This window comes from Musa acuminata, chromosome BXJ1-2, assembly GCF_036884655.1.
Source record: "Musa acuminata AAA Group cultivar baxijiao chromosome BXJ1-2, Cavendish_Baxijiao_AAA, whole genome shotgun sequence".
In the NCBI taxonomy this organism is placed as follows: Eukaryota; Viridiplantae; Streptophyta; class Magnoliopsida; order Zingiberales; family Musaceae; genus Musa; species Musa acuminata.
This window is the reverse complement of record NC_088328.1, coordinates 16568614-16595595: the sequence shown is the minus strand read 5'-3', so window position 1 is coordinate 16595595 and position 26982 is coordinate 16568614. Positions and strand designations below refer to the sequence as shown.

Below are 26982 nucleotides of genomic sequence, written 5' to 3'. Positions count from 1 at the left end.
AGAAAAGATCAAAACAACAACGAAAGATGAGATTAAGAAGGAACACAAGTACCTGGAGGAGGTGTCGATGATGGTGAGGGGGACGCGATCGGGGTAGTAGTCGGCAGGGAGGCGGGTGGGGGGCATGACATGAGGGACGTTCTCCGGGAAGGACTCGGTGGCTACGGCAACGATGAGGCTGGACTTGCCCGTGCCCCCCTCCCCCATCACCGCCACCCGCACGCTCGTCCGGCCAAGGAAGCTCCCTCCTGCTGCTACCGCCGCGCTACCCGCCATTATGATTTTGCCACCACCGGCTTCTTCCTCTCTTCCTTCCTCACTCTTCCTCTCTCTCTTCTATCTACTTCTTGTTCTCCGCAGCGAAAGGAGGGAAGCGGCGGAGGAAAGAGGACGAGCGTATATAAACGGCCGAAGTGGGTGGATGCCCTAATTAACCAGGCGAAGACGCCTGGAAGGGAAGCATGGCAAGCCAAAGCGGACAGACGAAATGGCACCGGACCGTATTCCAATCGGATTCGGATCTGTTGGAAAATCCAGATCCGCGCAGTTATTCAATTTAGCGAAGGAGATTACTATTTAGAGTTAATTTTTTAGCGTTCACAATCTCTTACTATCTGTAACCTCTTAAAAATTAATAAAATAATATTTTACTATTTATAATCTTTTTAATTTTACTTTTATCTTTTTTTATATAGGTAAGGCGGTCTGTTAGGAGTGAGAAAATATTAAAATTAAGTTATAAATTGAGAATATATATATATATATATATATATTTATTTATTTATAAAAGATAACTTATTAATATTTAAAATTATTAACATGAGATTGATTATAAATATCAATAAAAAAGGGGTTGTACGTATTAATCTTCTTATCAGAATCCAACACGAAGACGATCAATGAAAATTGAATCGAAGACCCTTTAAAATAAATAACAAAAAATATTTATATGGTAATTTAAGTAATATGAACGATACAAAATTCACACTGATATTTTAAATATATAATAATTGATCCATTAAATGGATTTAACCGGCTAATGATCTTATTGATTTGATTTGTGTTTGATAACTATGAAAATTAATCTCATTTTTTATAATTTAATTTTATTAGGGAAAGCTTTGAAGCTATTCATGGAAAAAAGATTTTAGCTGCTTTTTTATAATTAAACAATCAAATTACACTGTTTATTTACAATATGGGCTAATGTACAATTATAATACGACTATGTAATATTTATAAAACACAACTTAAATCATATTAATTAAGTTTGTTCAACTAAACATTATCTATATATGCTATACTAAAAACAATAAATTTAAAACAAAGGAATATTTATAAGAAAATTTCCAAGTATTAATGATCAAATTTGAGACCAGATTTCCTTTTATGGTAACCAAAGACTATAAATTCTTGATAATCTAATCTGATCCAATTTAATCAAACTTTATCTTGTTTGTCGTAATTGATAGTATCGTTTCGTTGGGGCGATGTTCGACAAATAACATCAGATTTATTTAATATCCATGCCAAACAAGTATCGTTAAAAAATAATGGATCTTCTTAGTTTCTTTAGAGACGTAAGTGGGCGGTAGATATCGAATTACATCTTGCACTCAAATCGAGAACCTCAAATTGACAATGTGATAAACTTAAAGAGATCGCTCGCTGTCTTCAGATTTTATTTTTCTTTTCTCGAATGGTTCTTGACCTATATTACCAAGTAACAATTAAGATATTATTTATGGGTAGTCAGTCAATAGATCAGGTCAAAGGCTAAAGAACTGAAACCTTATCTAATATTATATCTTTGAAAATATCAACTAGTTTAGTCGATAAAATCTTTGTCCCCTCCCGCCTCTTCTCATCTATTTTTAACTCTTTATTGTTATTTTTATGTGTACGCGATTTGGGTGGATGATCCCCGTCGTCGTGGCCGTCTCTAATTCGTCTTTCCAAAATTTGATGGTCTGTTTATCTAATCCTTAGATTGCTTCGCTATACTTATTTAGGACTCTCTCTCCCCTCTTTCCTGATCTTAAATCTAAACCCATTTAGGTCATTTTCTCGAAGAACGGAACAAGAAATAACATGTCATGCAGTTTTGGATAGCTGACCTAGAAAGTTACTCTAGGCTTGCATGCATGGTTCCATATTTAGGGTACTTCCTTATCAATTTGGTGTTGTCAATTCCAAAATAATGTTGGATAAGATGTTACTATTATTATTTGTATTTTATTTATTTATTTTTCAATTAAAACAGAAGGAAATAATAATAACGAAAAATGACAAAACATAGATTTATTCTGAACAAGAATCTAATATTATAATAGTACGTTTCCATTGAGTATGTTTGATGGTTTTGGTTACCTGATCACTGGAATCATTGATGCCACATCAAGAAGACTACTACTGCTTGAAAGCAAAGCAAAACAAAACAGTTGAAGATATGTGCGGCCCAAAGGCTCGTGGGCAAGACACCGAAGCTATGGATCCATATGGGCATATCGTTGGATCGGACGCAGCATGCCCTTCTCAAGCAAAGTGGCCCCCTTATTTGCTTTGACTTGAAGATGATCCTTCTTTTGTTGATTATATGTAAAATAATAATAACAACAATCTTCCTCATACATTATTTATAATATTTCTGCATTCTTTTCAGTATTGGAAAAGTAAATGAATGATCCGACACAAGAAATTGTTCCATTCGGACTCTTTTATTGCTCTCTAGCAGTATAATCCATCTTCCGTTCCGATTATATATTATGTTGACTAATCCTAGTATCACATCTCATATATCATTCCGTTATATGTTCTTGGAGGGACAGAAATACCTTGAAAATAATATATATATATATACATTAAATATTAATAAAATAAAATAAATATATTAAAATTTTATATAAGATGCTTATTGTTTATGTCCATTGAAAAAAATAATTCTTTTACTATATAAAAAATATATATCTTTGGTGTTAACTTAAATCGAAGCTCTGAATTCCTTTCATATTCTCTCACATGGACGGTGAGAGACTCCTCTTTCAACGAGTATCTTTTTATACATCTTAATTTATTAATAATAATAATAATAATAATTATTATTATTATATATATATATATATATAATATTATAGTGATGATACGATGGTTGGAGATGATATGAAGCTGACAGCCAATGATTCTCAATCATTGGAGCCGTCATTTCTTGGGACCATTTGCTCGCCACTGATGAGAACAAAATATATCTTTGAGCTACATCCATAATAATAAAAATAATTATTATTATTATTATTATATCTCTATTTATTCTATTCAATTGCTGGAAGAGTTATTTTTTATAATTATAAAAATCATACCAATCAATCGATCACGTAAAAAAAAAAAAATCAAGAACCAAACCATCGATCTACTATCGAAAAGATTGACTGTCATGAAAGGTACGAAATGCTTTCTAAAGACATTTCGATCTTCTTAATCATGAAGATCAAACAGAATAAAATTTGTTTATGTGTATTATTATCTATTTTTATATTTTTAATATGAAATATGATTTACTATTCGATCAATTGACTCATCGATTCAATCAATAACCAAGTGACTTGAGACTTGATTGGACCATTTGATTTTGATAATTATATCCTTTTCGATTTATTCAAAAATTGATCAATGATATTAAATTATTCTTATCTTACCAGAATACAAGTAATCCTATTTGCACAAAAAGTATCACCTTCATAATTTAAGGGGGAAAAATTACCTATATGAAAAATGCGAAATTGATTTCTTGTTGGGGCGGTATGAACACTAGAAAAATCCAAATTTCAAAATCTTAAAACAATTTTAAGTTTCTTCAATAAGTATTACATTCAACAACATACAAGATACTCGTACATGAACTCAAAATTAAGATATATTAGCCACGTAACAATGCAGAAATTTACTTATATGAGCTTTTCTAAATTGGTTTTTCTCTTTAAGAACACAACAAATACTAGAAAATCCAAATTTTATTTTTTTTTCATAATTTCCTTCCATAAGTATAGCATTCGACTCAAAACTAAGATCTATTAATTGCAAGATAAGACGCTAATCAAACGGATGTTTCGATGGAGACCGAACACTATGAACTTTACCTTTGATCGGAATCGAACCAAGAACATATGCACCGGCTTGGAATATTTCAATGGTCAATGAGCTCAGTCTATGATGGAATAATTCATGTGACTATCAATTTGGAATCGTTTATAAATCGAAACCAGCTGCAAGATGCAATTGACTTTGTCAAAAAGGTTTGACTAGATTGAATGCAACGAGCAAACAATGAAAGGCAAAGGCATCTGATACAAAAGCTTGCCTCATCCAAATAGAATATTCTGAAAACAACGTTGACCCAAGCCATATGCAAAGTGAAACCATACCAATCTATGATAAGAATATATATCCTGATCCTATACTTTTGAACATACACAAAGAGACTTTGTAGACAATGAGAATTCTAGAATTCTTCTCCATGGAATCATTGGCTACTTTCTGTGAAGGCCAAGTTTAGTCCTGACCATGATTCTATTGTAGTTTTCGACTACTAGTGTGCTTTAGGAGGTCTCCGAGAAGAGTATCAACCATCTAACCTAATTGACTCTTTGCATGTGTTATAAGTCACCTACAACAGTTCAATTTGACACCATGGTTATCACGATTTGATTTAGCATATGCACGAGCTTGAATCATCTCTAAGGTCTATCGAAAAATATGCCATAGAGGATTGCATCAATTCACAAAAGGAAATTATGCGCGCCAAGCATTTGAGCACATTCGAGAATTTTTCTTTTTTTAATTAGGAAGAGAAGAGTCAATGAATAGACTGAATCTTGTGTAGATAATCCAATATACAAGGCTCCTATCAATGTCAGTGAAGCAAAAGACAAAATTGAACAAAATTCAAAATGAAGGATATAAAGAAAGAGGTAGACAAGAAGGATAAATATTAGGTTGTTAATATGGTTAATGCTATGGGGAGAAGCAATATATATATATATATATATATATATATATATATATATATATATATATATATATATATATATATATATATATATATATATATATATATATATGGTTTGCAACAATTTAAACAATTTTATAACTCTTAATTTGATCAGTAGTGTTTTACATTATAGAACTCAGCTATTCTAGAAAATCCATGAGATCAATTAAAAAAAACTTGGATATCCTTTTTTTGTTGTGGAAATTGTTTTAATATATATAATCTAAACTATCACTTTATGTATAAATTACAACTTGACACACGGTTGAGCTTATTTTTTTATTTTCTAATAGTAAAGGTCAAAGTGACTAGGCATAAGATTTTAATAAATACATATGACTTTGTTCATGTCAAATTTTTGGTTGTTTGTATGACTCACAATTTGGATTCTTCTAACCTAGTTTTCTTGAGTCTTTTGAAGTGAAGGATACCCTTATTATGGTTTTTAAAAGACTTATGTGATATATATAATCCTAATATTTTCTTATACAAAATGAAACTTTTAACAACTACTTCAGCCCAGAGAGAGAGAGAGAGAGAGAGAGATATATATATATATATATATATATATATATATATATATATATATATATATATATATATATATGTATAAATATATATATATATATATATATACATATATATATATATATACATATATATATATATACATATATATATATATATTGTGTGTTATTCTTAGATAGGCCAGTACTTCAGGAGACTTTGCATGATGTTCTTGTAAGAAATGACTTAAACCAACTTGTGTTTCTAAATCGTTATAATAGAAACACAATAAAAACTTATGCGGAAACAAAATAGCGTACCTTCAACCATTGTCGTCAAGAATTTCTACAGAGGTTTCTTCTTGAACTTTGGTACTTCTCGGCTCAGAACTCTCGCTTTAAATGGTGTAGGAAAGTCTTTCGCTTCAAAAGAGATGATTGAGCCCAGGGACCAAAATCCTCATATATATAGATGTTCTCCCATCAAGAACATTTATTATCACCAAATCATAACGTTCAAGAATTAATTCAGATTTGTAACGTTTGGACCATAATAAAGAACTTTAATGATATTAAATATTTAATTTAATAATAACGGTTTCATGTTTAAAGAATAAAAAACTGAAATCATTTAAACCATAATTAATGAAGAAATTCATGATAATGAATTATGAATCTTAATGAGAACGGTTATATTATTATTAAATTAAATATTTAATAATAACGGTTACATTCTCCCACTTGGTCCATACGTTTATCTTAATAATTTGAATTAATCTTTCTCGAACAATTTTCTTAAGAAATAAATACACGAATCATAGCGATAAGTCCTCTAAGAGCGAGTATTATCATCCATGTATCACGAATGTATTTAGTTTCTTAATCTTAATATGACAATATTACTTAATGAATAAACCTTATGTTTATTCTTGGTCCAGTAACAATATATTTTCTCAAAATAATGTGCACATAAATGAGAAAATTTCACAATATATAAGAGTTTCAATATCATTACAAAGTGGAACCAAGTCCCATTTTCTCTACATGATCCTTGAATTTCAGAGGTGGCATGTCTTTAGTCAAAGGATCAGCAATCATCAATTCAGTGCTAATGTGCTCAATGACCACTTTCTTTTCTTTTATACGTTCTCTTATGGCTAAATACTTAATGTCGATGTGTTTACTTCGACTTCCACTTTTATTGTTTTTAGCCATAAAGACAGCAGTTGAATTGTCACAGAAAATTCTTAATGACTTAGAAATAGAATCCATGATTCTAAGCCCATAAATGAAACTCTTAAGTCATATACCATGTGAAGTAGCCTCAAAACAGGAAACAAACTCAACTTCCATGGTAGAAGTAGCAGTCAAGGTTTGCTTAGCGCTTCTCCAAGAAATAGCTCCACCGGCCATCATAAAAATATATCCTGATGTTGATTTACGTGAATCAACACAACCGGCGAAGTCTGAATCTGAGTAACCAATCACATCCAGATTGTTTGTATGTCTATACATAAGCATGTAATCTTTGGTTCCTTGTAGATACCTCATCACTTTCTTTGCAGCTCTCTAGTGGTCCATACCTGGATTACTCTGATATCGACCTAGCATCCCCACAATAAATGAAATATCAGGTCTAGTACAGACCTGAGCAAACATAAGGCTTCCTACGACAAAAGCATATGGGATGTTTTTCATTGATTCCCTTTCAAAGTTGTTCTTTGGGCATTGGTTCAAATTGAACCTATCACCTTTCACAATGGGAGCAACACTTGGTGAACAATCCTTCATCCGAAATCTTTCTAAAAGTTTATCAATATAGGTTTCTTGTGATAGACCTAAAATGCCTCGAGGTCTATCTCTATAGATCTTAATGCCAATGACATAAGATGCTTCACCCATATCCTTCATGTCAAAATTTTTAGAAAGGAATTGTTTCACCTCATGCAGCAAATCCTTATCATTGGTTGCAAGCAAAATATCATCTACATATAAAACAAGAAAATATATTTTACTCCCACTAACCTTCTGGTATATGCATTGATCCATGAGATTTTCAACAAATCTGAATGAAGAAATCACTTCATGAAATTTAAAATACCATTGGCGGGAGGCTTGTTTTAAGCCGTATATAGACTTCCTAAGCTTGCAAACCAAGTGCTCACCAACACTAGAGGAGAAACCTTCAGGTTGTTTTATATAAACCTCTTCCTCTAGATCTCCATTAAGAAATGCTGTTTTCACATCCATTTGTTGCAACTAATGCCAAAATAATACGTAGAGAATCTTTCTTAGATACAGGAGAAAATGTCTCAGTATAATCGATTCCCTCTTTTTGAGTGAATCCTTTTGCAACAAGTCTTGCCTTGTACCTCTCAATATTGCCTAACGAATCTTTCTTAGTTTTAAAGACCCATTTACAACCAATGACCTTTGCTTCATTGGGCAACTCTACAAGATCCCAGACTTCATTGCTCATCATGGAATTCATCTCTTCTTTCATGGCATCATGCCATAAATTTGATTCTTTGCAACTCATGGCTTGTGAAAATGTTTCAGGATCATTTTTTACTCCAATATTATAATCAGATTCTTGTAGATATACAACATAATCACTAGGAATTGCTGATCTTTTATTTCTAGAAGATCTTCTTAATGTTGTACCAATGGTTCCTTGAGGAACTTGTGGTTCAACTAGTTGTTCAGGAGCTTGTTGTAATTCCTGAACTGCTTGATCTATTAGAATACTATCAACAACTTGTGGAATTTCAATGATTGATTGTTCAGCACTAGTTTGTACTTGAGGAGTGCTATAAACTATAACCAATCTATCATTTGATGTGGAAGGTTGAGATTCTATATGATCATGTGCGGAAACTATGTTCCTGAAATGATCGCTCCCACTAATCACATCATCCTCAAGAAATTTAGCGTTTCTTGATTCCACAATCCTAGTTGTGTGAGATGGGCAATAGAACCTATAACCTTTGGACTTTTCGGCATATTCAATGAAATACCCACTAATAGTCCTCGGGTCCAGTTTCTTCTCTTGTGGATTATATATCCTAACTTCAGACGGACATCCCCAAATGCGCATATGTTGCAAACTCGGTTTCCAACATTTCCATAATTCAAATGGTGTCTTTTGGACAGCCTTGGTTGGAACTCGGTTTAATATATACACAGCCGTGTTTAGTGCTTCAATCCACAAGAACTTAGGAAGATTGAAGTTGCTAAGCATACTCCGCACCATGTCCAATAATGTTCGGTTTCTTCTTTCTGCAACACCATTTTGGTCTGGAGAACCAGGCATAGTGTATTGGGCAATAATCCCATGTTCTTGAAGAAACTTAGCAAAAGGACCAGGTGCTTGTCCATTTTCAGTATATCTACCATAATATTCTCCACCCTTATCTAATCTCACAATTTTAATTTGCTTACCACATTGGTTCTCAACTTCAGCCTTAAAGACTTTGAAGGCATCCAATGCTTCATTTTTATTATAAAGCAAATATATATACATATATCGTGAGTAATCATCTATAAAAGAGATGAAGTATTTCTGACCATGTATATCCATGTCTGGACAACATATATCAGTATGAATTATCTCTAATAAGTCTGAACTCCTATTAGCACCTTTTTTGGACTTATTGGTCTGCTTTCCCTTAATACAGTCCACACAAGTCTTAAAATTAGTAAAATCAAGAGTACTAAGTACCTCATCTTTAACTAATCTTTTAATTCTCTCTATGGAGATATGTCCTAATCTCCGATGTCATAATATAGAGGAGTCCTCATTAATATTACACCTCTTAATGCCAGCGTGAACATGCATTAAACTTTAAGTATTATCATTTTGTAATAAAATACGGTAAAGACCATCAGACAAAATATCATTCCCAACACAATTAGATTTATGTAATAAACGAAATGGTGCGTCTTTAAAATTAAAGGAATACTCAAATGGTACGAGTCTGGAAACAGAAATTAAGTTTCGTGAGAAACTTGGTACATAAAAGGTCCTTTCTAATTTTAAAACAAAACCACTACTTAAAGTTAAAATGCATGTTCCAATTGCTTCCACATGTGAGCCCATCTTATTTCCTGATAAGATGCTTTGCTCACTTCCCACTGGCTTCCTTAGGTTTTGCATACCCTGCAAAGAGTTTGCAATATGGATTGTTGATCCAGAGTCAATCCACCAGGTGTTAATATTAACATTGACCATATTAGATTCATAACATACATATGAGGTTGGTTTACCTTTCTTTTCAAGCCATTGTTGGAATTTCGTGCATTCCTTCTTCATGTGTCCATTTCTTTTACAAAAGAAACACCTTGCTTCTTTCTTGATATCAGCTTGGGGTGGTATTTTACCTTTTCTTTGCTGATGAGCTTTCTGATTGGCTTGATGTTTGTCAGCTTTGTTTTTCCCGCGAGTGGTAACCACCAATGCACTCTCACCCAATTCCATCACTAGCCTCTCTTCTTCTTGAACACACATGGTCATTAATTCATTAATTGACCATTTATCCTTATGTGTATTGTATGAAATTTTAAAAGGGCTATATTGAGATGGAAGGGTGTTTAGAATATAGTACACTAGGAAGGATTCTGACATATTAACCTCAAGTTTCTTAAGTTGAGCCGCAATATCTCGCATTTGCATTATGTGCTCACGCACACCCTTTATGTTGGTGAGTCTAATGGATGAAAATTTCATAATAAGGGTACTTGCTAGTGCCTTATCCGAAGTGACGAATTGTTCATCAATAGCTTTTAGCAAGTCTAGGACATTTTCATGCTGGTCAACAGAACCACGTATGCTAGCAGTCATCTTAGTTTTGATAAACATCATGCTGAGCCAATTAGATCGCTCCCATCACTCATATAACGTGATCTTAGTTGGAGTACTGGTATTAGTGACTATAGGTGATTCGTCTTTCCTGATAGCATAATCGATATCCATCCACCATAAATGGAGGAGAACTCTCTCTTTCCATATCTTATAGTTATCGCCATTAAGTTCGGGAATATCACATCGAATATCAGAGAAATTAACAGTTTGAGAAACTGCATAAAATCAAACATGCTTATGTCAAAATTTGAAGCTTAAAAGACTAAATTTCATGTTTTACCAATGTGAAACATGCCAAAAATATAAATCTCATGGCATAAAAATTGCCTGTGGGCTAAATTCTTAATTCAAATATATTCATATGGTCTTTACGATAAAACTATCAAATTATATTCCAATTCATAATCCCTGTGAGTAAATTATGAAAATAATCTGATATTTTATTCTGATTAATTATATTAAATATAATAAAAGATCCTGTGGGATAACAATTATTATACGAAATATCACAATATGATGTCTAATTACTTATGTGATCATTATTTTAACTTTATATATAATTTTAATTAATTAAGGATGCTGTGGCTAATTCTTAATTAATTAAGATTATATGGATTACTAGACATTTTAAACATAAAAAATTTGCTCATAAGCATAATTTAATATAACTAAATATGCATACATAATATGAGCATTTTACCAACTAAAATGTTGAAAATGATATTTCCTCATGATTTTCAATAAAATATATCAAGAAGTTTCCAAGAAGAAACCAAAATCAAATCATTTTCATGGCATAAAAAATGAAAACTCTTTTGTATCAAGGCAGAGGTCAAAAGGCTCTGATACCAAATGTAAGAAATGACTTAAACCAACTTGTGTTTCTAAATCGTTATAATAGAAACACAATAAAAACTTATGCGGAAACAAAATAGCGTACCTCCAGTCATTGTCGCCAAGAATTTCTACAGAGGTTTCTTCTTGAACTTTGGTACTTCTCGGCTCAGAACTCTCGCTTTAGATGGTGTAGGAAAGTCTTTCGCTTCAAAAGAGATGATTGAGTCCAGGGACTAAAATCCTCATATATATATATGTTCTCCCATCAAGAACATTTATTATCACCAAATCATAACGTTCAAGAATTAATTCAGATTTGTAACGTTTGGACCATAATGAAGAACTTTAATGATATTAAATATTTAATTTAATAATAACGGTTTCATGTTTAAAGAATAAAAAACTGAAATCATTTAAACCATAATTAATGAAGAAATTCATGATAATGAATTATGAATCTTAATGAGAACAGTTATATTATTATTAAATTAAATATTTAATAATAACGGTTACAGTTCTCGGATGGACCCATGAAGAAAAAGTGAGAGGGATAATTGAAATGAACTATGCCCTTATTAGGGTTCTAAAAACACATGTGAAAGAATTCTCACGAGATTATTATGGACGAGATTTAGTTGATATCATGTATATTTTTACGAAAAAGTAAATAATACAGATTTAAAAAGAATCAATATGTGCAATCTTATTTATAAGAATAGAGAAAATTTTGTAGCTCAAATACTAATAATTTCTTATACAAAGTGAAACTTTTATCCACTGCTTCAGCTAATAGAGAAAGAGGAGGAGAAAGAGGCTTTCCATGTTATTCTCATATGAGTCGATAGAGAGAGACAGAGACTTTGCATGTCATTATTCTGAGATAGAACAGTGAGAGAGACTTTGCATGTTATTCTGGAATGGGCCCATAAAGAAAAAGTGAGAGTTGGACAGGGATAAGTGCAGTAATATAATAGAGGGCTGCGATATGATACTCGAATGATTGGACATGGAATCATGCGAGTGCTGTTGACCTACTGCTCATGATTAATTGCCGATGAGGCGATGGTACGTACATCTGCAGCAGTACTCGGTCGTCTAACCATCTCATGACGACTCTCCATAATAGACAGACCATTTCTATCCTCATATCTTCAACAGTTGGAAGACCGCACCATCTTTCCCTATTCATGAACTGATGCACACACTAAAATGGCTTTATTTTTCGTGTGATTGATCCCCATGCAGAGATGTCACGTCAGTCCCAAAAAAGCTGATGGAATTGTTTAACTTGGCGTGCATTGTGAGGATGTTCAAGTTTGATTTGTCATCGATTTGTCTTATACAATTATAGGTCTCATATCTGAATTTATAAATATTTTTAATACCTATTAATGTAATAAAATTTTCTTTTATTTTTTTCTTTAAAAAACGACATGCATTTTGAAATGACCAGTGACGAAAACAGCAAGCACTCGCTACCTACAAGAGACGAGACGCTAAGGAGTAGCATTTAGTTCCCAAGTACCAAAACCGACAAAGAAAGAAGAAATGCAAGAAGAAGAAATGTGGAAATTATAAGTTTAGAAAACTCGTGGCTTTATTGTACCTCGTTAGAGTTTAATCATAAGTTGGTCGCTTCATATTAATTTAAATTTTTGAAATAAGTGATATGATTCTACCGCAATTTTATCGTATGATATTGGGGTAGATTATGAGTTTCACAAGAATATAGATATTTGAATTGCATCATTATCTTTATGCTTGATTATAAGTGTCAAGTGTGTTAATCATGCGTCTGATCGGTTTAAACATAGGTTGATCCATTTTCTATTAGCTTAATTCTTTTGGAAAAAAAATGATAACCTGACTAAAATCCTACACTTTCATCTACTATCTTATTGTTTCTAATATTATTTTCTTTATTGCCTTATTTCATACATTAAGCCCAATAAATTATGACAACATTCTTATTGAGTTGAGTTCGATCAATTGGTTTTGATTATAATAGGAAAATTAATGAGTTATAGTGGTACAAGAAAAAAATTATAGAGAAACCTAAGAAGATCTTATAAAAAGTAATTAAAAGATATCTGAATGCTTAAAAAAATAATTATAGATATTGTCTTATATAAAATAATAAAAAAAGAGAAAAAAAATCAGCTTACTGGTGTTGATGGTATTGTTAGTTGCTACTTAGAAAAGATGGCATGAAATTGATGATCAAAGATCTCGCACCAAGAACTGTACTAACTTAAAAAGTGTCTTTGGATCTATCGATGTGTCCAAAAACAAATACTATTTTAAACTATCATGTAGCTTTCTATTGATTGATGGATGGACGAGCATGCTCGAAACACATATTTCTTTAAAGAGAATTAATATCTTTTGATGTGGACACAGCATTAATGTCTTCTATCATTGACTTCCCTCGTAGCATTAGCTATTTTTGCTACTATATATCATTTCCCCACCTCTAAAGTTGCTCCGTAGTCATCATAATCATTTCCTTTTAGTTACCTCAAACAAGTATGGATGATAGCATATGCTTGCTTTGTCAATTTGCTACTTGTGGTAGATGATCCCTTTTGCAAAACAAGATATAAAATGTTGTTGTTTGCAATATGTGTTCTCCTTCATGGTGGTTTAGTTAATCCCATTTGTGATCTACTTGTTGTAGATTACGAATGGTGGGCTACTATTAAAGAGACTAACAATTTTTGTGTTGCAAATAGGTCTATTAATTATGTATTTTTACTTAAAACTAGATTAGCTACCTTATCATGTGGCTTATTTGGATATCCCTCAAATTACCTTTTTTCATATTAATATCCGAGCAAGAATATTTATATAAAAATTTGGATTAGTTGAGGATCATTAGATAAATAGTATATAATAGTTATTCAATGTTTTTGTCCTTAGCATTTATAATAGTTGTGAAGGCATTCTTTTTGTTTGTGTTAATCGCATTGTCTCCATTCTCTACGCTCATTGTATATATTGTCCACCATAGTGAGTATATGGTGAAAGAGCAAGTGAGTATGATGGTGATCTTATGGTTATTGTCATGTTGAAGCGGGAAGCAATAGCAAACGTGACTTATAGCATATATAGAATAATCGATATTAAGGTAGTATAGGGAGAGAGCGAATAACTTCAATATTATTATTATTAGTATATATATATATATATATATATATATATATATATATAATTGATGTAAAAATTAATGTGATTTAACATTTCTCATTAATTATAAAATTATTGTTATTTTTACTTAAACATAATCTCTTTGTACACTTTTTAACTTAAACTCTCGAGTATTTATATTATTTATCTTATCTTTTCTATAAATTTAGAGATATATACAGAGTTTTATATCTTTCTCCCTCTCAATCAAGACTCCAGAAGAACCAAATTTCAACTATTAATGTGATTCAGCATTTCTTATTTACATGCACGAAGACATTAATTATAAAATTATTGAGTTATTATCACTTAAATATAATCTCCTTGTGTACTTTTTTTACATAAACTGCATAGAATTTATATCATTTATCTTACCCTTTCTAAAAAATTAGAGACATCTTTCTATCTTTCCATCAAGATCTAGAGTTATGATATTAGCATCCAAAATATTCTTGATATATTTCTCTTCGTCCATCAAGATATAGAGTTATGATATTTATAGAAGAATCAAACTCTAATTATTAGAATTAACTTTTCTTCATGTGAGCCGCATGGGATTCAAGTTTAACGATTCATTAGCTTGATACTATCTTTTGGATAAAAATTTTAGTGAATGAATGATCTATCTCTAGGAAACAAGTGTAAAATTGAAAAAAAATAATATTTATTACTTGTAAAGCCAAAGTACTAACAATAAGACTTAAAGTAATGGAATTGAAAATGTAATAGAAGACTTGTTGTCTTTTGATAACAAGCAAATTATGCTCTCGACAAATTATATATCATTATAGGTTTCAGTCTTCTCCTATCTCACAGCTGGAAATTACTTCTGAGGTTTAGATAACAAGCTGTATAGACATTGGGGCCTTCTCATGGTAGTTAGGTGGAGCTTGATGTAGAGCTTTAGCCATCAAACGAATTAGGTCTTAAGTAACGAGGAACTTTCTTCCATCCTTCTAGAATTGATACTACTGGTATCGATCAAAGTTAATAGAATCCCAATCCCATAAGTAGGGGCTCTCAAGGATGACTTGATATATATCAAATGGAACCACCTCCACATTGTCGATGAATTCATTTGTGATGGCGATGTGTATCTTACATTGTTAATCGATCTTTATTTTTTTATTATCATTAATCCATGTAAGAGGATATGAGCTTGGATGCAGTGTTATCTCTAAGCTGAGCTTCTTGACCAAGCTCACCAAGATAATGTTCTTTTGGCATATGTTATTGAAGATTGTATCAACAACTTCTTGCTTCACTTAGATCTTTATGTTGAAGAGCTCCTTTTAAACCTTTGGACCAAGAGTCAGACTAAGTTTATAACATTTGGTCTAATTATCAATAATAGACTTAGATCCTTATAAGGAACTAGTGAAAGTTTGATAGTGTCATCGTTTGTAGTCATAATTATGGCTCATTGACTTTAATTATTCTTTAACCACTTCTTTGGAAGAGTTTCAGTTAACCTTTCAACGCATATAATTTTATAATTATCATAGAATAAATCTTTTTGTTTTAAGAAAGAAAAAGTTTTATCATCCATGATATTCTCTTAGGCCTTCGAGTGGCTCCTTTTGGCCTTGCTAGTCATAGGTGTCCTACAAGCCAATTACGTGAGTGATGACACGTGTGACATGATATATACTCTTTTTGCTTAATATTATTTTGATATTTTCTCACTTTATATTTTTTATTATATAAATATATTGTGATGTCCATGGATCTGTGCAATGAGAATCGGATCATGATGAAATCATGATAATGGGACCGATTCACATTTAAACACGGACTCTAAATAATCTTGGTCATAAGTTATTCGAAAAGGATATCGAGATAACTAGACAGACTAGTATGTTGTATACCCATCTATATGATAGAGGTGGTTGGTTTCATAGCTGCTAATATGAGGATACTAGGGATACAATATAAGTGCTTATTGAAGAATGAGTTAACTGATTGATCCGCTCATAGAATGTTAGATAGTTGATGATACCTCATTGTCAAATAACGATTTCATTATCCTGGTGGTGTACTTGGTCTTTAGATTTGAGATACTAAGAATGTCCTATATGAGTACTCCACTATTTGATACCGGACTTGTATGTTTGAAAGTTTCAAATATTACACAACCGTCATCAGGGGTGGCAGCCAATCTTACGAGGGCTATTGAGTATTAATAAAAGATCATCCACTCTCGGTATCATGAGAGAAATATCCCATGTGTTCTTGCTCAGATAAATCATTAGCCAAGGTCATTCGGATTGAGAGAGAAAGAGTTCTCCGAGAGAATCCAATTAGAGCGAGATTCGAGAAGAAACCGTATGAGCCTGATAGCACTATGCCCAATATACTATCTCTAGGATATTTGATAAATGAAGGACTATAGGTATATGGTAATTAAAGATAGATAGGTCCAAAGGATTGGATTCCTCTGTATCGTTTAGGGATTGTGACGTAGTGGCCTAGTACGTTCGTAGTCGATGAGTCGAGTAAATTATTACGAAGATAATAATTCACTAAGCAAGAAGGAGTTTTAACAAGTATGACTCATGGCCAGCTTAATATTGGGCCTAGAGGGTCATACATATATGGTAGGTATTGTGATGAGTAGAGGTTCGGATGTGAGATATCCGCTAGAGCCCTTATCTTATTGGATATCCAATAAGCCCATGAATTATTGGATTCTATGGATGAGATCCAATAAGAGCAAATAAGAGATTATTGAATAGAGATCAACTAATCTAAGAGGCTTGAGTAGTTGAATGAAGATCCAATACCTAATAAGGCAAGATCCATTAGGGTTAAGTTGATATGGAGCCTCTATAAATAGGAGAGAACTAAAGGGTTATAAGCTAGACTTCTTTCTTGGTTACCACCTACTATTCTCCTATCTCTTTCTCTTCCTTAGATAGCAGGTGTGGAGATTTGGGTATCGATTAGAGGAGCGTCTTTGTAGCCCCTACCGTGTGGATCACCACTAAAGAGGAGGATACTTGACCTCCTTTATCCACTAACATAGATCTTTAGGAATTCAGGGATATACGATCTTTCTAGATAACACAACTATCTCACACATGTTTTTAGTTTCGTGAGTTTTTGTGCACCAATCTATGTATGACGATGAACATCTTTTGAAAAATTTAGGATTTTATTTTATTTTCTTCCGCTACACATGTGATGTCGCCCTTAGATTTCCCAATAGACCTTCTCTATGAGATTCTCGATGTATGTATGATTCTTTATCTCGATCAAAATTATCGTGTTTCTAGCAATCGAAATATTATATACTTTAAAAAGGCTCATCTCTATATCAATTTGTTCGTGGAGGCCGACGGTGCATTTCATCATCATCGAATAATCATTGATCGAGATTTCAAGTGCCACAGCTTATTGTTGAAACTTAATAGTATATTCTTGCACGAATTGGTCTATTCCTTAAGATGTAACTCCTCTTATATGAGTCTTTCGAATCATATCCATGATATGTCTTCATAATTATTGGTTCAAAAATAAGCTTTCCACACTACGAGCACTTATTTAGTCAACTTGAGTCACACAAACATTATCATATCCTTGCTACTATAGTCATATGGATCAAAATAAGTGTTGAATTAATCTATCTATGAGTTCAATATCTCAGTATTAATTGAGTCATCGTAGGAAGGTATGTTGATGCGAGCATCGATACAAAAGGCTCAAGTCCTTGTTGCAATGTTTGTTCAGCAGTGTCTTCTTCACAGTTGCACACTCAAATATAGTTGACTCTCTCTCTCTCTCGGCTTGCATCTAGTCCATTATGACCTTCATCTATTCGGTTAATATTATCATCTTGACGGTTAATATTATAAAGTTAGCCATGCTATTAGGGTATTAGCTGCCATCCTGTTGATGGTTCTTCTACCATGTAAGAGCGACTTAAAACTCTGACTCCTATAGCTTCTTTCTAGAGCCTTTGTATCATTGTCTCATGGTCACTATCTTAAGATCGTTGTTTTGATATTGATTTCTATTGGGTTTAGGTTCGATGATATATCATCTCGATATCGAATGAAAGTTTTAGGAGAAGAGAGAACTATCGCTAGGAAATAAGCACAAATCTAAAATAAAATATTTTTTATTGCTAGTAAAGCTAAAGTGATAATTACAAGACTTAAAGTAATAGAATTAAAAGTATGATAGAAGACTTTAATAGAATTAAAAGTATGATAGAAGACTTTAATAGAATTAAAAGTATGATAGAAGACTTATACATGCGTAAGATTATGTTATCTTTATATAACACTTGGTGTTCTTGGTAAATTATATATCATTGTCGGATTTAGTTTTCTCATTTTCTTTCGTTACTGGAATCTCCTCCTAAGATTTGGGCAGTATGCAACAAGTGTTGGGGGTTTCTCACAATAGTTGAGTGAAGCTTGATGTAGAGCTTTGACTATTGTAACTTACTGGAAGAAGGGCTATGGCTAGAGGGCAAAACCCTAATTTGAACTCTTCTTTTAGTTTTTGGTGCAAGTTAAAAAACTAAAGTCCACTGACTTCTTCGTTACCTTTTGGTTCTATTTCTTCTTATTATTGTTACTAAACATATTTTTATAAGCTATTAAGGTTGGCAGTAAATTAGAAATACAAATATTTTTCTCTTTTTCTATTCTCTCCTCTCAGCCTACGATCGATTAGCTTCTCAAGAGAGGTATAACTTCGGATGTTTTAGATAATTCTCTTATTCTCTTTTTATAGTTGAGGAAGAGATAAGGTCCCAATGAGTTTAGAACTTGAAGAGTCTTAATATCTTGAGTATCGGAGAGTCTGAATACCTGTAGAATTAGAGATTTCTAATCCCTTTCCAATTTGTTATAGGGCTAGCATATGGAAGTCTCCTACTCCTATTAGGAGTTAATGCTATCCTTTCTTTGTGGGTGTCTATATTTGGGTGAAGGTTGTTATAACCTTAGTCCTAGTAGGATTAGAACTGAACTATATAAGTTTTTCTTAACCAATAAAAATTTAAAGGCTTCAAGAGACTCTTTAATAAGAGTTGATTAATCTTATTTAATGTTATTGACATTGTCCACCCTTCTAATAAATTTTTTTATTCTTTTGTGATTGTAACTCAAAAAATTTTAAAATACATCAAGGTGATAAATAATTTGATATTATATGATTTATTTAACTCGCTTGTCTCTGATACCATATCAAATTTTTTTATTTGACTGGTGCCAAATAAAATGACTGGTCACAAATTAAAGTCAAACCGCCCACCGCTTTCCTTGAAAACAACTCCTGCACACCTTATCGCCGCATCAAATCATTTTTTCCCCCAAAAGCAATCACCCATCTAATGAACAAAACAAAACTAGTTCAACATTCATCAAGTACTCCTCAGTGAACCCTAAATAGAGTGAATAAACCGAGGTTGATTGTTGACTTCTCGGTGGACCGTCGATTTCTTTCTTTTTTCATCTTATCTACTACATTCTCTATCATCTTCAACTATTCTTCTTTCTTCTGTGCTTAGTGTCTGTACGTATTAGATTCCCGCAATATATCTCAGGCTTTTACGACTGATGTAACCGAGATGCCAAAAGCAGGAACCTCCCGCGCTATATAAAGGACAAGGTTGCGGTCTCCCCGCTGTGCCCAAGTCAAGTCCGGTCTTCCTCTTCTCGCCTCCTCCTTCTGCTATCCTCCTTCCCGCACGAAGCCTCGGTGGGAAGACGATGATGTACACCGTTGTCTTTGTTTAACTCTCCTCTTTCACCTGTGAGTGCAGATAAGGACGTCATTTTGCTTTAGTTGTTGATCCTTCGTGCGCCGAAAGTAGTACGCGTGAGACTGTGGCAGTGGTCGTGTCGTCGTCTGTGTTGTTGACCGTAACAGGCGGTGATCGACGAGTGCAGCTGATTTCGTCATGGGATCCTTCAAGAGCCGTGGTGGGAAGGACAAGGTGGTGTTCGTGATGGGCGCCACGGGCACCGGCAAGTCCAGGCTCGCTGTCGACGTGGCCATCCATTTCGGCGGCGAGATCGTCAACTCCGACAAAATGCAGGTGTACGATGGCCTTGACGTCGTCACCAACAAAGTCACCGATGAGGAACGTATGGGGGTGCCCCACCACCTGCTCGGTGGGTTGCCTCCTGACGCGGACTTCAGCGCGTCGGACTTCCGCCGGGCGGCGACGCTGCAGGTGGAGTCGATCGCGCGGCGGGGGCGGCTCCCCATCGTGGCGGGGGGGTCGAACTCGTACATCGAGGAGCTGGTCGAGGGGGCGGGTAGGGAGTTCTGGCGGCGGTACGAGTGCTGCTTCCTGTGGGTGGACGTGCAGCTGCCGGTGCTGCACAAGTTCGTGGCGGAGCGGGTGGACCGCATGGTGGAGCGGGGACTGGTGGAGGAGGTGCGGGGGCTGTTCGACCCGGACGTGGCAGACTACTCCCGGGGAGTGCGCCGCGCGATCGGGGTGCCGGAGATGGACCGCTACCTCCGCGCGGAGGCGGCGGAGGCCGACGAGGCCACCAAGGCGAGGCTGCTGGAGGCGGCGATCGACGAGATCAAGGCCAACACGTGCAAGCTGACCTGCTGCCAGCTGCAGAAGATCCACCGGCTCTGCACGCTGTCGGGGTGGAACGTGCACAGGGTGGACGCCACCGACGTGTTCCGGAGGGCCGGGAAGGAGGTGGACGAGGCGTGGGCGTCTCTGGTGGCGGGCCCCAGCGTGGAGATCGTGGCAGAGTTCTTGCACCAAGCGCCGGCAGCGGAACCGAAGGCGGCGGCGCGCGAGGCGCAGCAGTTCGCCGCGGTCAACAACAAGAAGGGGGCTTCCTTGATGAATGGAGCAGTGGGCAGGGACATGGTGGTCAAGGTCGCCTCCTCCCTTGTGGGGGCCACGGTCTGAGTGCTGGGTCCCACCGCCGAGAATAAAAATGTCTCAATAATAAGATGCCACACCCATTTCCGGCTTGTGGGGACGTGAGGAGCTGTGACTGCTTTCTCGCTCCTGCGTCGTGTTTTGTAAGATCAGAGAATGGAGAATAGATAGATATATGTCGAGAGAGAGAGAGAGAGAGAGAGAGAGAGTGAGAGAGAGAGAGATAAATGAGGGGGAGGTGGTGGGTTCCGTCACACTTTATTCTAACTTCATAAAACTATGATATGTGTCTTATCTCACATCCAATAAAAGTCCTATGGAATCAATGTGTGCAACGCACGCGAATGCGAAGAGTCTATCATTCATCCATCTTAGAATCATTTCAACTATTTATCTGAATGAAGTATAGATAAAATAAGCATATTTTGGACATAATTGATTCGACCAAATCGGTTAGACGATGTTGTAGGATTGTTTATATATTTTTTCTATGTACGATTTCCTGCATAGAATTTGCATTCCTTGCAATACGAACGAAGAATGCCGATCATTTATGGAGTTCGATGATCCTTTTTAGCCTACTATAGAATTACTCCTATCGGAAGAATTTTCGTTCTCTCTCATCTAATCCTCCAAATATTACAAAAAGAAAAAAAGACACCTCACTTGATAACATTAATAAAGTATATGTTTATTTGCTTTTAATAAATTATCTAAATAGTGAGAATTTACAGTGATAAATATTAAAGGTGCATTACATATATATATTTATATATATAGAGAGAAAATCAAGTAATCATGCACATAAAAAAAGAAAGGAAAATGCTGTCAATTACAGTAGGCTAGCATATCATTATGAATTATTATTGATGCCAAGCAAGATAATTAATTGATAGAACTTTCCACTGATATGTTTCTCTTTTTATTCTTGTGGTCTTTTTTAGATTCTTGTGGTCACTTTTTATTGTTTTCTGTGGTTTTATTTTCTGAGTCAAACCATTTTCACCTAAATTCAACTTTTTTTTTTTTTTTTATCAATCTCAGCTTTCATACTATGTTGAAAATTTTATTAGATTTTACTATGCATGTTAAAGGATTTTTCGAAGAATTAGCTTCATCAAAAGTCTCTGATCGACTCGGAGACCTTAGTGGAAACTTTTTGATAGGACATCAAGGAGGCTTTAAAATGTTAAAGAGCTGGAGTTTTTGTTGTAGTTGGAACAAGGAAACAAAATCAAATCAATCTGGATTCTAATATCAATTTTTCCCAAAATTATATGTTAGGCATAACTTAAAAAGTTCGATGGTATATATTCTCATTGGTTTCTGTAAATAGTTTTTTTCTTCCGTAAATATAGTTTTCTTGCAAAAGTAAAATAAAAAATTGTAGTTTTCTTCTGTAAATAATGGTTGGTTTTCATATATATATGTTTGGCCAGTTGGATAATAAAAATTTGAGCTCTGATCTCTCCCGTCAAACCTCATCCTTAACAAGTTTTTGGTTTCAGTACGCTGAAGTACCCTAATAAGATGAGTCTAAGGTTTTACTCACTCATAGCAATCGACACCAATACAACTCAAATGCTTAAGCTATTAAGTACGACTGTATATATATTTTTATTCTTCAACTCTTAAAAATGAAAGGTTTTTTTTTTTCATAAGTTTTAAATTTCGTATGAATATTTTCTTAATATTTTAACTTCTTCATTAGTGTGCAGATCACCTCCATCTTCTTCTTAGCCAAGATAAGTTAAATTATGTATGACATCTCCAACTGTGCTTATGGAAGAGGAAGAACCTACAAGACGCCAAAGACCAAACCATGTTTCGATCATACCACCGTGAGCTGAAACTTGATTCCTAACCAATACAAATAAAAAAGGAATTAGAAGCCTACAAGATCAATGGCCAGTATGATATCATGTATATTCGTAGTCATCACGCAAGCATCTATTACAGGAAGATTAGGAAATCAAAGAAGAGCTTTATTTCCTGTACATATATCATGAACATCTGCATCCCTACATGGGGCCTGTGATGAGAACTGCGACTCATCTCAGTGTTGCTACAGCATAGTAGGGTATATGCATGCTATAGCCTTGACGATCCAAGTACTTCCTCTTCTTACTCTCGGGGACGTCGGTCTTCTTGAGATCGTCGATGCACTTTGCGTCCGCGAGGCATGCGAAAGACTTCGACTCGCCGGAGAAGTATCTCGATAAGCCTTTCCTCCTTGACAACAACAAGAAAATGATATGTCAGAGACACTACGTAAGACCCATATGGATGAAGCTGCAAGTAAAGAGTGGAACACTTTGGGGGTAGATGCGTCTTCAAAGAACCCATGTCGAAGGTATGATGAAGAACGTCCAAGTCTTGGGTGGCGGTGGTTGACATGGAAACGAGAAGGGGGATAGCTTCACTTCCTGAATCTGTTGTCTGTTGTTGATGCTATCATGTAGATATATAGATCGTAAGGTAGATGAAGAGAGAGAGAGAGAGAGAGAGAGAGAGAGAGAGAGAGAGAGATAATGGTCAAGAATTGGATCTAATAATAGGATAAGAACATAAGACGTGGATGGATTTACGCGAGCAATGGGCGCTTAATATGCGCTTCGTTTCAGCCTCAGAACCAGCAACTACTGAAGTACATGTCCTTGCGGACAACCTCCGCATTATTACTTGTATTATATGAGATAAAAGAGGACGGATAAGAAACTCAAGCAAAGAGCTTCTCAGTCACATTAATGCCCCTTGAATTGTTAAAAGATTTTTGAACCATTCATTATTCACAAGTAATTTTTTTTATTATTTTGCTGAGTGATGCTCTGAATAATTACTTTTGGGGATGGTTTTTTCATATGAGCATTACTCTTGCAAATAGCATACTACTTGCATGATGGCTCATAGTAATCTTATTTTATGGAATCAAATATATATGAAATATAATTAAAGATCAATAAGACAAAAAGAATTTATCATCTGAACTAGAATTTCTTTTATAGGGAGTCATGGTTGAATTAGAGTGTTTGACCAGCTCAACAGGTCCGGTCGCACATGTATAAGTCCCATTGAATCTGTCCATTGTGCCTTTGAATATTTGAGAATCTTTAGGTGTCTAATATAGATTCCTATCTTCACTGAGACCAATGTGGGATAGGGTTCTCCATATGATTTCTTGGACGCTCAAGTTAGATTTTCAAAACAAAATGAATCGAGTATGTGATGGTGAGAAATGTTTGACCTCAGTAATTGCACATTGATAGACTTCTCAACGTGATTCCTTCAACACTCAAGTCAAATTCTCAAATTAAAGTGGATTAGGTATATGTGACTGTGAGAAAGATTAGACCTCAATAACTACACCTCGATTTATATTTTATAGTTAGTCCCCTCACGCTTCCCCTCGAGATGCAAGCTCTTCTCAACGTTCCAAAATTCCAAATCTCCCTCCCATCGGATATATGGGTCTCTCAACGAAATGGATTAAAAGTTGGAAGACATCCATAAGGTAATAAGACAAGGGAAGCAATCAAAAATTGAATTGTATTTCTTGTCCCACTCTATAAAAGGCATAAATGAGGAGCCTATCCCTATAAATTCTAACTCCAAACCTTGTAGTTATACAATGGAAAGTCAAACCTCTTAGAGCACATAGCGGCATTCACTTCATAGATGATGCTTTATAGGGTCATTGACTTCCTTATATGTTGAACTTTCCCTATGACTCTAAGAGGCACAACACAGTAGTGGTTTGCTAAGTCTCCTCCTTAGTCCATCTCCTCGTTTGGTTAGTTAGTAATGGAATTCGAGCTTAATCTTGTTAATTACAAGTTTTTTTAAGAAGCCTATAACTTTTCTCCAAGTGATACATAAGGTAAAAAGAGAATCATTGGAGAGCTAATTACTAATCCAACATCGTCTATCTATATCAATGCATATATTAGTGACTTTCAGCGTTCAAGGTTCTTCTATAAAGGCATCACCCAATCCCCTATGACCTTCTCGAAGTTGTTACAATAAGCTAATCACTATATTGTGGTTGAATATATAATTCTTAGGAAGAGAAATACTAAGCTAAAGAAGCTAGACGAGGAAAAAGTTCTGTTGAATCTCGGATTTTGATAATAAAATCAATTGATAAATTACTTAATCAAATCTATATATTGAGAAAATTATGTAAGATTAACTATGATAGCAATCAAGGCATAAAGTAAAACGAAGTGTCGTAGTTAAGATCAATATTTCGTTGGAAGTTCGAGAGTTTGTTAGAAGTCCAAACGTTTATTAGAAGTTTTGTCGGAATTGACTGAGAAGTCCAGGAGCTTGCCAAAAAAACTATTCAGAACTCGCCAAGAAGATCGTCGTGAAGTCTAGGAGCTTGCCGGAAGTCTGTTGGAACATTACTGAGAGATCATCGGAAGTTCGCCGGAAGATCACCGGAAGCTCGTCGGAAGAAACCCAGACTAACCGAACTTGATTTGCTTAGTGTATGCCTTAAGAATCATAGTTAGTACGTAATTAGGGTTAGATTTAGGAGGTAATCTAACTAATTTTGTTAGGGGCTAACTGGGTCCGTAATTAGATTGGTTTAGATCATATTCAAGGCCCAACCAGATTGCTGAACCCTGTTTAGCGGTGGCACCACCAGAGTGGAGCGGTAGAACCACCCAAGGAGCGGTCTTCTAGGTGGTCTGGGTAGTGGTACCACCAAAGCTTAGTCTCTAAGAGCTTTGTCAAGCGGTGGTACCGCTAGACTGGGCGATGGTACCACCTAGTGTCAGAGAGTTAGGCGGTGGTACCGCCCAGTACTGGCGGTGGTACTGCTAGTACTCAAGAAATCCAGGATGAGATATTTTTTGGCTCTAATTTTGAAGTCATTGGGACTATAAATACCCCACCCTTTTCTGTATGAAAGGGTAACAAAAGTACAATCAATGTATGAAAAATTCGAAGTGTTGGGGTGTTAAAAGTATTATAAACGTGAGAATAGTCCTCCTCCTCCCTCTCTTTAGCTTTGTAATTATCCAAGAAGAGGTGTGAGACTTATAAGGGTTCTCTCCTAAACCCGTGAAAAGGAGAAAGTACTGTAAAGACGTGGTTGATCTTCGCCTATTGAAAGAAGACCATCAGTGGACGCTGGTGACATCGACGGAGGAGGAATCAAAAGTGGATGTAGGTCACAACAATCAAACTACTATAAATTCTAGTATACTCATTTCCATTTTGCTTTTCATTACTGTCATTACTTTCTAAGTTAATTGCTAGTTCATTTACTCTAAAGTCAAGTACTTTCCGAGATTGGTTTTCAATGAATGAAATTTACAAAACTGACGATTTTTTCCACTGCACTAATTCACCCCCCCTCTTAGTGCCGCTCTTGATCCTAATAATTAATATCATAGCAAGGTCACTCTCGGTTTGGTTTGAAACCTAAGAGTGATAACATTTACCGGCAACCAAGAGGGTCACTCAATTATACATCCACCTATGTTCAATAAGATGAATTACACATATTGGAAGACTAGAATGATGAATTTTCTAATTTCTATAGATTTTGAGTTGTAAAACATCGTAGAAAATGACTTTCAAAAGTCTTCTCTTCCAATGAACGATTGAAATGAGTTGGAGAAGAAGACTTTCACTTTAAATACCAAGGCTATAAATGCCTTGTTTTGCG

At 34.8% G+C, this 26982-nt stretch overlaps 2 protein-coding genes across 3 annotated transcripts in view; one reads left to right on the top strand and one right to left on the bottom strand.

The window, feature by feature from the left end:
• LOC103972851 (mitochondrial Rho GTPase 1) overlaps positions 1 to 460 on the bottom strand; it is a 36092-nt gene extending 35632 nt beyond the window's left edge. The window contains exon 1 of one of the 2 annotated variants that reach the window (XM_009387229.3): positions 53 to 460. In XM_009387229.3, coding sequence (XP_009385504.1) covers positions 53 to 276 — 224 coding nt within the window. In that variant the 5' untranslated portion in view covers positions 277 to 460. The remainder of the gene's footprint in view (positions 1 to 52) is intronic. The other variant, XM_065087489.1, reaches the window with a different exon arrangement.
• A 19617-nt stretch (positions 461 to 20077) lies between these two features.
• LOC135595938 (adenylate isopentenyltransferase 5, chloroplastic-like) lies at positions 20078 to 21647 on the top strand. Its single transcript, XM_065087479.1, has one exon. The coding sequence runs from the start codon at positions 20349 to 20351 to the stop codon at positions 21327 to 21329; it is 981 nt and encodes a 326-aa protein (XP_064943551.1). The 5' UTR covers positions 20078 to 20348; the 3' UTR covers positions 21330 to 21647.
• Positions 21648 to 26982: the final 5335 nt, after the last annotated feature.